This window comes from Macaca mulatta, chromosome 5, assembly GCF_049350105.2.
Source record: "Macaca mulatta isolate MMU2019108-1 chromosome 5, T2T-MMU8v2.0, whole genome shotgun sequence".
NCBI classification, from domain to species: domain Eukaryota; kingdom Metazoa; phylum Chordata; class Mammalia; order Primates; family Cercopithecidae; genus Macaca; species Macaca mulatta.
The window spans coordinates 191,890,877-191,901,535 of NC_133410.1; the positions used below are offsets into that span (position 1 = coordinate 191,890,877).

At 42.5% G+C, this 10,659-nt stretch overlaps 1 protein-coding gene across 2 annotated transcripts; it reads left to right on the forward strand.

Moving 5' to 3' along the window:
- Window positions 1-820: 820 nt before the first annotated feature.
- On the forward strand, window positions 821-4,981 carry CDKN2AIP (CDKN2A interacting protein). Of its 2 annotated transcripts, none has more exons than XM_015139572.3 (3): window positions 821-1,263; window positions 1,734-1,833; window positions 2,285-4,981. In XM_015139572.3, exons 1-3 carry the CDS (start codon window positions 992-994, stop codon window positions 2,291-2,293), a joined length of 381 nt encoding a protein of 126 aa, XP_014995058.3. In that variant the 5' UTR covers window positions 821-991; the 3' UTR covers window positions 2,294-4,981. The 2 variants fall into 2 exon arrangements, with proteins under 2 accessions (XP_014995058.3, NP_001248510.1); NM_001261581.1 differs by having other exon boundaries at window positions 829-1,263; window positions 1,734-1,864; window positions 2,285-4,101.
- Window positions 4,982-10,659: the final 5,678 nt, after the last annotated feature.

A 10,659-nucleotide genomic window follows, 5' to 3' on the forward strand; every position in this document is an offset into this window, starting at 1 on the left:
AAAGTTGCTGATTTTAGGAAATTCTAGAGACAGAACGTTGTCGGGGTGGTGGTGTGCTATTGACCAAAACAGGAAGGCAATGCCTGGATTAACTAGAGACCTAAGAAACTGCGGGAACAAGCGCAATCGCTGCGGGGCCAGGACTAGCTTCGAAGGCAGCAAGCCTCACAGCAACCCGGAGCCGGGTCCTCGTGTGACCTTGCTATGTAAGGAGACCGGCACCCTCATCCTCTTGACGGCGCCGAGACCCCGACGGCCTCGGAACGCTTCGCTCGGGCACACTGAAAGCAGCGCGAGACGCACTTCCCGACATTCTATAAACTTGGAGGCCGGCTTTTGTTTGTTTTGGCCCCGCTCACACACACACGCGTCTCAGAGCCGGGACCATAGGCCCCGCGGCTGCTGGCGGCTCAAGGTCCCCCGGGACGCCGCCCTGGAGGACTTTGCCCGCCGCGCCTGGCTGCCTCCCTTGCCGGGCCCTGCCCCTCTCGCCTCTGCTCCCGGCGCCGCAGCTGACCCGGCGCAGGAGGAGGGCGACAGCAGTGCGTGGCGTCACAAAGCGAGGCCAGAACGCCTGGGGTTCCGCCGCGACTCGGTCGTCCCGGGGCAGCCCGACTTGAAATCCGCCCTCACAGGGAGTGAGACGCCCGACGCCCGCTCGCCCCACCCTCGGGGTCCCCTCCGTGCCCTGACCTGGACGCAGCGTCGCGGCGGCCCCGGCGCCGCAAAGCGTCCTGGGAGCGCCGGCTCGCGTCGGAAGAACGCGAGGGCGCGCGGCGGCGGCGAGGTTATAAAAGGGAAGAAGCCGGCGGCGGGCGGAAGTGGGCGGTTCGGCTGCTCCGGGAGCTGTTGTTTGGTCTTTGGGCCTCTGGAGGGGCGTTATCTGGAGGGCCGCCGGTGCAGGCCGCAGTGACAGGGCTGCTCTCCCGGCGCTCCGTGCCAGTCTCCCGGTGCAGCTGTGCTCGCGGCCTCCGCGGCCTGCAGGCCCAACATGGCGCAGGAGGTGTCAGAGTACCTGAGCCAGAACCCGCGGGTGGCCGCCTGGGTGGAGGCGCTGCGCTGCGACGGCGAGACTGACAAACACTGGCGCCACCGCCGGGATTTTTTGCTCCGCAACGCCGGGGACCTGGCCCCCGCTGGCGGCGCTGCCTCCGCTAGCACGGATGAAGCTGCCGACACCGAGAGCGGGACCCGAAACCGGCAGCTGCAGCAGCTCATCTCCTTTTCCATGGCCTGGGCGAACCACGTCTTCCTCGGGTGCCGGTGAGTGAGGCAGCGTCCCTAACCAGCACGCCCCGTTTTGTCTGCCACCTGCAGACCGGCGCTCGGCGCCCTCCGCGGGACCGGCCTCGGCGGGGAGGGGAAGTTGTGAAGCGCGGGAATCTGCCGGCCCGGCTGCCCTCTAAGGGTGAGAAGGGTGTCGCTGCGAGGAGCCGACACGATTCCCGGACGTCTGTGTGCCCCGTGGTGTGGGGGGAGCTGCTGGTAGGGTTGCTGGTGTTAGGGGCAACGCTCTTGGGGACGGGTGCTAGATTTAAGGTTAGTGAGGAGGTGCCCTGCCTCGTAGACCCTGGGGCACTTGTTTATGGAGGTCCAGGAAACAGTTCTTGGCGGTTGGTACACTTTCTTGATTGCAGCCAGGAAATGCAGTTCCTGTGGCCTGTTTTTTGCAAAGCACAAATAGGACCTTAGAAAAAACACTTTTTTTAAAATGGCTTTTTCTTCTTTTTCAGATACCCTCAAAAAGTTATGGATAAAATACTTAGTATGGCTGAAGGCATCAAAGTGACAGATGCTCCAACCTATACAACAAGAGACGAACTGGTTGCCAAGGTGAAGAAAAGAGGGATATCGAGTAGCAATGGTTAGCAGATCATAGATGTGAACATACATAGGAGTTTAGAGCATAAGTTTGATATAATTAGGAATTATCATTATTAATTTTTTTAACAAGCCAGAATTTTTATGTTATCAATAAGTAATAAAGTTGGAATGTTAAACCTAAACTATGTATCTGTGTCTTTAGGCTTTGAATTTGATAGTTTGCTTTGACTGCTTTAGATTTTGAAGTGTCCACTGTTGTCTGATGCTGTTTTTTTTTTAAATATTAGACATTCATGATGTTATTCAACACTGTTTTAAGAAATTAATGACTCCACACTTTTTAAAGAAACGATTAGTCTTGAAATATTTTCACTTTGTGCCTTTATTTTAATGTGTATTTGTCTCACCCGTTTTATACGAGGTATTCTTAGTCATGTATCTATGTTTTTCTTCTTTTTAGAAGGGGTAGAAGAGCCATCCAAAAAACGAGTTATAGAAGGGAAAAACAGTTCTGCAGTTGAGCAAGATCATGCAAAAACTTCTGCCAAGACAGAACGTGCATCAGCTCAGCAGGAAAACAGTTCAGCGGGTACAGGGGCGGCCATCAAATCAGAGAGTGGGAACTCAGCTTGGAGCGCTGGCATCTCCAGTCAGAATAGCTCTACAAGTGATGGAGATCGATCTGTCTCCAGCCAAAGCAGCAGCAGCGTTTCCTCTCAGGTAACAACGGCAGGATCTGGGAAAGCTTCTGAAGCAGAAGCTCCAGATAAACACGGTTCTGCATCATTTGTTTCCTTGCTGAAATCCAGTGTGAATAGTCACATGACCCAATCCACTGATTCTAGACAACAAGGTGGATCACCTAAAAAGAGTGCTTTGGAAAGCTCTTCAGCCTCAGCTTCTCAAAGCAGCTCAGAGATCGAGGTGCCCTTGTTGGGCTCCTCAGGAAGCTCAGAAGTAGAATTGCCACTGTTGTCTTCCAAACCTAGTTCAGAGACAGTTTCAAGTGGGTTAACTTCCAAAACTAGTTCAGAGGCAAGTGTTTCATCATCAGTTGCTAAAAACAGTTCCTCATCAGGCACATCCTTACTGACCCCCAAGAGCAGCTCTTCAACAAATACATCGCTGCTAACTTCCAAAAGCACTTCCCAGGTGGCTGCGTCACTTCTAGCTTCCAAGAGCAGCTCCCAGACCAGTGGCTCACTGGTTTCCAAAAGCACTTCCTTAGCAAGTGTGTCCCAGTTGGCTTCTAAGAGTAGTTCTCAGACTAGCACCTCACAGCTGCCTTCTAAAAGTACTTCACAGTCAAGTGAGAGTGCTGTCAAATTCTCTTGCAAGTTAACCAATGAAGATGTGAAACAGAAGCAGCCTTTTTTCAATAGACTGTATAAAACGGTGGCATGGAAGTTGGTAGCTGTTGGTGGCTTTAGTCCCAATGTGAATCATGGAGAGCTTCTAAATGCAGCTATTGAGGCTCTGAAAGCAACACTGGATGTATTTTTTGTCCCACTAAAAGAATTAGCAGATCTGCCTCAAAATAAGAGCTCTCAAGAAAGTATTGTTTGTGAATTGAGGTGCAAGTCTGTGTATTTGGGCACTGGCTGTGGAAAAAGCAAAGAAAATGCAAAAGCAGTTGCATCAAGAGAAGCATTGAAGTTATTTCTCAAGAAAAAGGTGGTGGTAAAAATATGTAAAAGGAAATACAGAGGCAGTGAAATAGAAGATCTAGTACTCCTTGATGAAGAATCGAGGCCTGTAAACTTACCTCCAGCATTAAAACATCCTCAAGAATTACTATAATGTGTCCAAAATATCACTGCATACAATATCTGGTATTTGAAGAGAAAAACTGACTTTTGTACAGCATAAAACACAGGCTTTCACAAATTTTGTATTGCTTTTTTTCCAGTTTTGCAGAAAATTTACATTCTAGTTCTCTTCACACAGTAGAAGTTGTAAATAATTTATGAATGACAGTACACATTAAAAGGTATGCATTAACAGCATATTAGTATGCTGTTTTATTTGCTGAAGAAAATACTGTCTTCTATTTTTAATGATACGTTAGGTACGACGTGTAGTTCGGTAGAGTTCTAAAATTTTTGTACTACTTTCAATTTGGTGAAAACGTATTAAGTTGTCTACCATGTTTTCTTTTCTAGCTGAATAAACCACATCAAAGAAAAGGGACCACAGTATTTGAATGTTTGAAAGTCTGTAAAGCTTAAGGTTTTAAAAATGTTGCCCGTAATGTTGAACATGTCTGTTAAAAAATAAAAGAAAAAATAGTTGCTTCAAACTATTTTTATGAGAAGTTGTAAGCATTTTTTAGATATAAAGCAGTATAAAGTACTTATTGTTATTTTATTCTGAAGTTGTTTAAAATTCACCATGACTTTGACCGCTGCAGATTCTTTAAGCGGGTTAATTTATGTTTTGAGGTGGAATACAATTTACACTTTTTCTTAAAGACATGAATGTGGGTTTCTATATTAAGCATATTTTGTGACTACTATTAACAGATTGATTTGTTTAGATATTAAATGCTTTAAGCTATTTTACCTTTTCAAGAAGTTGTGTTTTTTTTCTCCAAGTCAGAACCAATTCCTGCAAATAGGCTTCCCACGACTTGTCATTATAAATTAGACAGCCAGGTAATTGTGTGATATACATCTTTATTTTATTTTTTTACAGCAACTTCCTGAGCCAGAATAGCTGCAAAGCAATTCCCTTCAATTTTCAAATCTAGAACTGGATGGTTTTTGTGTTTACGAATCTTTTAGAATCCTGGAAAGAACAGAGAGCCATGTTCAGCTCTTGATAATGAGCCTATTCAATTTAACTACATTCGTTAGTAATGAAGTGGAATTTTGTTTTTGTCTTAGGTGATTCTGCCTGTGTTTGTCATTGTATATTCTGTTTACTTTGCTTCAAACTGGCCCCAAGATGTTATTTTTGTGGTTTCTAGCTTTCTAGATTCTATTTTTAGATACTGCACATTGAGCAATAATGGTGATAATACACAGAGAAAACAAAGACCTTTCATGGGCCAATCGTGTTGGAATAGGGAAATTGAACGTAAGCTTAATTTAAGTATGTAGCAGTTACTCCTATTTTGTATTCTAGTAATAAAAACGATACTTTTTTTATGCTTGAATTACATAATCAGATGTTTTTATTTTACCATATAACCTTTAAAAATGATTCATTTTTGAGGGTAATTGGATACCAAAGCTAAAATCTATATACTGTAGTGGGTTGCTTTTATAGATTGCAGGACACAATAACATGAATGTATTGTGAAAGCACTTTTAGTTACCTCACTTTCCTCAGTCTTGGAATGTGTATTTTGTGGGATAATGATTATCAGAAAAGCAAAAATTACAAAGAACAAATAAATTTAATATATCTAATTAGGTGGTTTGGTAATTTCGTAAATTGGCTTGTTTCAAGTTAATATGAAGGTTATTGAAAATATTTTATAGTGACCTTTGATGTGGAGGAAGTTGTTTAGTGTACATTTATGATAATCCTATTTAAAACCCTAGAAAAATACTCTTGGTTAATAACATTTAAAGAATCCTGATTTAAGGGAAATGCATATTTTAGAATTCTGTTACTGAGAGTGAATCCTGGCTCTGCCTTTTACTAGACATGTAAGCTCTGGGAATTTAACCTTTTAACCTTACTTCATCTGAAATAGGACTAATAGCTGTCTCATAGAGCATGACTGTTAGATGAGATGATATATTTAAAGTGCCCAGCATGGTGCAGATATCCCATGGTTTACTTATGTATTCTCATTTCCTCTTCCGAGGAGCTCTTCTCATTTGGCCTACTTTTCAGTTGGAGAAACCTACACAAAGTAATTTGGTCAAATAATTCAAGGCCATATCTGATTTCAAAAGCCAAGCTCAAGTATGTTGTATTGCCTCTTATCGTCACTTCTCTATATGCTGAAATTTCTGAAAATCCCCCCAGAAAGTGATTTTCTACCAGATTAAGTGACTGCATCTTTCTAAAGCCTCCTTGAAATGAGTCACTTCAGAGGCTCTTCTATTATTAATGCTTCTAATACTTGCATATCTTGAATATCCTCAACTAGTGAATCATCCCATATGGATGCAGTTGAACTTTGTAAAAAGGCCATACACACACCAAGAAATCTGCACATAAAACCCCCCAAAACCAAAAAACCAAACACACCTGCCTACAATAATGTATAATCAAGTTTAGTGAATAAAGTTGGTTACCAAGATGGGATATACTATTTTTTTCAGATGAGTGAGGTGAGACAGTTTCCTGAGACATCGAGATTTTTCTTGATGCTAAAATGAGAATTTTTTTTTTTAATGGTAAAGTTAGTTGACTTTGAAGAATGATATTGTCATAAGTTTTTGACCTAAATTCTTGGAACCTGTCACTGCTGTCATTGGCTAGGATAATTGTCATAGGGATATGTGTAACTTTAAGGACTTTGATACGTATTATCAAGAGCCTGCTCCAATTTGAATTGTTTTCTTTGGTACAGATTTTTCCTTGCTGTTTAGATTTTTGAGTAACAACAGTGAGAAAGTAACAAAAGCAAGCAGCAATTGGGAACCAGGTCAGTCCTACAGGGATTGTGTTACTACTTTGTGGGCTTTGTCCTCAAAAATTGTGCTAAAGTCCTATATTGACCTGCTTTTTAGACATTGGTTATCCATTCCTGCATGATTTTTGAATAATATTTTCTGTGATTGATGAATAAATTATTTCACTTTCTACTAGAACAGAATGTTCAAGTTGAATGAAGGGTTGTCAAGCCATTTATTGTCCAACTACTCCTCCCCAAGAAAAATATCAATCATATTTCTTTGGCGTCCCTGCATACAGCTTAGTTGCTATCCAGTTAGAACCATTTCTTACTATCAACTTTAATATCTCTCGATTTTTCTCCTTTTTTTTTTTTTGAGACGGAGGGAGTCTTGCTCTGTCGCCCAGGCTGGATTGCAGTGGCATGATCTCAGCTCACTGCAACCTCAGCCTCCTGGGTCAAGCGATTTTTCTGCTTCAGCTTCCTGAGTAGCTGGTATTATAGGTGCGTGCCACTGCACCCGGCTAATTTTTTCGCATTTTTAGTAGAGATGGGGTTTCACCATGTTGGTCAGGTTGGTCTTGAACTCCTGATCTCGTGATCTGCCCTGCCTCAGCCACCCAAATTGCTGGGATTACAGGCATGAGCCACCGTGCCCGGCTGATTTTTTTCCTTTAAAGAAAGGAAAGTCATTATCTGAAAATTACTAGTTTTTAAAGTTCTTTTTCTGTTCCTTTGGTAGTCATCTAGCAAGAAAAATAGTAGCCAAGGCCGCAAACTAAATTAACTTTAACTTTGAAGGGAAAAAAGAAAAGTAATGGCTAGGCCGGGCACAGTGGCTCACGCCTGTAATCCCAGCACTTTGGGAGGCCGAAGCAGGCGGATCACCTGAAGTCAGGAGTTTGAGACCAGCCTGGCCAAAATGGTGAAACCTTGTCTCTAAACTACAACATTAGCCAGGCGTGGTGGTGCGTGCCTGTAATCCCAGCTACTTGGGAGGCTGAGACAGGAGAATTGCTTGAACCTGGGAGGTGGAGGTTGCAGTGAGCCATGGTTGTGCCACTGCACTCTAGCCTGGGTGACAGAGTGAGACTCCGTGTCAAAAAAAAAAAAAAAAAAAAAAAAAAACTAAACACAAAAGGTTGGATACAGGACATTTTTAGTAAAAACTAGAAATTTCATATGTCAATACTGAAGAAGCAATCAAATACTTTGTGACTGAAACCTGATTGAATAGAATCAGAATCCTTGGAGGTCTTAGGAAGCAGCCAAACTAAACAATATAAGCAGTAAATACACTAAAGACTACCATTTTATTGACGTCTGACTGTTATGTGCCATGTATATAACTTGAAAAGGAATCTAGAGACAAATGTACAGAAAGGTGATTTGGAAGGAAATCACCTAGTGATTTCCTTATACTGTTTTCAGTGTACCAGGGCTTAGACACTTAAAAATGATAAAACCCAAGTTCTGAATATGTGATCAGTGGTTTTCAAACTTTATTTTAGCCATATTTCTTCAAAGAAAAATGGGGGCATTGTGTATGTAAAACAGAGAACTACTTTGGTCAAAGGAGGGTGGCCACACCCCACAACTGAATTATATGTTTGGTTCTTAATTTTTTTTCTTTTCTTTTCTTTTTTTTTTTTTTTTTTTTTTTTTTTTGAGAGATCTCGTTCTGTTGCCCAGGCTGGAGTGCAGTGGTTCACTGCAACCTCTGCCTCCCAGGTTCAAGTGATTCTCCTGCCTTGGCCTCCTGAGTAGCTGGGATTACAGGTGCAAGCCACCACACCCAGCTAATTTTTGTATTTTTAGTAGAAATGGGGTTTCACCATCTAGGCCAGACTGGTCTCAAACTCCTGACCTCAGGTGATCCACCCGCCTGAGCCTCCCAAAGTGTTGGGATTATAGGCGTGAGCCACCGCACCTGGCCTCTGTTCTCAGACTCAGTTTCTGAGTTACCTCCTGGACTATGAGTAGAGGGCATGTAGCAACTAGGAGGCTCAGTGTAAACAGCCAGCCTCCTTCTGCAGCAGGGTATTAGAGTGGATGTGGGTCGAAGCTGCCAGTTTACTACGAAATTGAATTAATTAGTTTTTTAAAGTAGATGCCATATTAAAATTTACCTGAGTGGGGACTCAGGTCAGGTTTAAGGGATTGTTACATAAATTAACATTTAAGTAATACTAAAAATAGCTGCCTTTTATTTCTTTTAATTGTGAAATACAGTTGCAAAAACCCGTAAAGTCCACCCGTGTAAAGTCCAACAATTACTCAATGCCCATATAATAAATATGTAGGCCAAAAAATAAAACTTTAGCAGCACTTCAGGGATTCAAATACAGTGTTCTTCTAGAAGACTTGAACAGTGGTTTGGTTCTGATTTGGGGCACTGAATGTAAATGCCAGTGAGATGTGCTGTCCCATGAGCCTCGTTTCCTGTATTCCAGAAAATAGTGAAATTCACACTTTGAGGAAAATTTGAGAAGTTTTTTGTTCAACTATTTAGGAAGCTTCTAAAAAAAGTAAACTTTAAAGAAAACTCAAATGTGATCTGAATCATTAGAAAATTTTTCTAGACATTCTATTTGTAGAGTTAAAGGACAATTTACAGAAGCAATGATATAACCAATGCGTCGAGATGCATGATGTATCTTAGGAATGCTGTCTGTTACTCTTCGCCATTTGCATATTATTAAATAATTTTCTATACTAGCTAAGGAAAAAATGATTATCATGAAATAAAATCTAACAGAGTTCCCGGGAAGCATTTCTAATGTATCTTACTTACGTGCACTGATAGTGGATCATATATACTTAATGCAGGAGTTTATCATGAATGCTCAACCTGCAGTTTGGAAACCAGTATGGGGTAGAAATATGTGCACCTTTCTGTCTTTGTTTTTTGTTTCAAAATGATATTAAATGTGATTAGCAAGATAAATAAGATGGGGTAAAATAAAGATACTATTTTGAAGGTATTCACTCCACTCCCCTGTAATTTGCATTCTCTAGCAATCATTCTGCCACTATGGTTTTCGTAGGGAAGGATGTCAAGGAGAAGGTTAAAGAGGCAGGCATTGGAGACCTGTGGGTCCTGACCTCTATGACAGTGGTCCCCAAACTTTTTGGTCTTTCAGGGAAGACTATTTTTCCACGGACGTTGGTTAGGGAATGGTTTTGGTATGATTCAAGCACATTACATTATTGTGCACTTTCTTTTTTTTTTTTGAGACGGAGTCTGTTGCCCAGGCTGGAGTGTAGTGGCGCCATCTCAGCTCACTGCAACTTCTGCCCCCCAGATTCAAGCGATTCTCCTGCCTCAACCTCCTGAGTAGCTGGAATTACAGGTGTGAGCCACCATGCCTGGCTAAGTTTTGTATATTTAGTTAGTTTTGTATATTTAGGGTTTCACCATGTTGGTCAGGCTGGTCTTGATTGAACTCCTGACCTCACATTACCTACCTGCCTCGGCCTCACAAAGTGTTGAGATTACAGGCGTGAGCCACCACGCCCAGCCTGTACACTTTATTCCTATTATTATTACTTTGCAATATATAATGAAATGATTATACCATTCACCATAATACAGAATCAGTGGAAGCCCTGAGCTTGTTTTCTACAACTAGATGTTCGCATCGGGGGGTGATGGGACACAGTGACAGATCATCAGGCATTAGATTCTCATAAGGAGTGTGCAGTCTAGCTCCCTCACATGCACAGTTCACAATAGGGTTTGTGTTCCTTTCAGAATCTAATGCCACTGCTTATCCGACAGGAGGCGGAGCTCAGGCGGTAATGTGAGCAATGGTGAGCAGCAGTAAAAACAGATGAAGCTTTGCTCACTCACCCGCTGCTCACCTGCTGCTGTGTGGCCCTGTTCTTAACAAGCCACAGACCGGTACCAGAGGCTTGAGGGTTGGGAACCCCCTGCTCTATGGTGTAGCATGAATTTCACCTGTGTCAATATAGCAGAGATGAGCGTGATGACAATTTTCATCCAATGATCCTGCCTCTTTTATCCCCGGCTATAATTAAAGAATGCATCATTTCTTAGGAGGTTTCAAAAGAGCAAAACAGAGGGCTTGAGTTAGAAATAGTGAAAGCATCAGGACCTTAAATACAGAGCCACCGATCTCTACACACCAGGGGGAGCCATTCACAAGCAATGTAATAGACATCATTTACTACAATGAGTGGTGCCCCTTGAAGTTGTGGAAGAAGATGGCCCTTTTTGGAATCCCTGTGATTGCTGT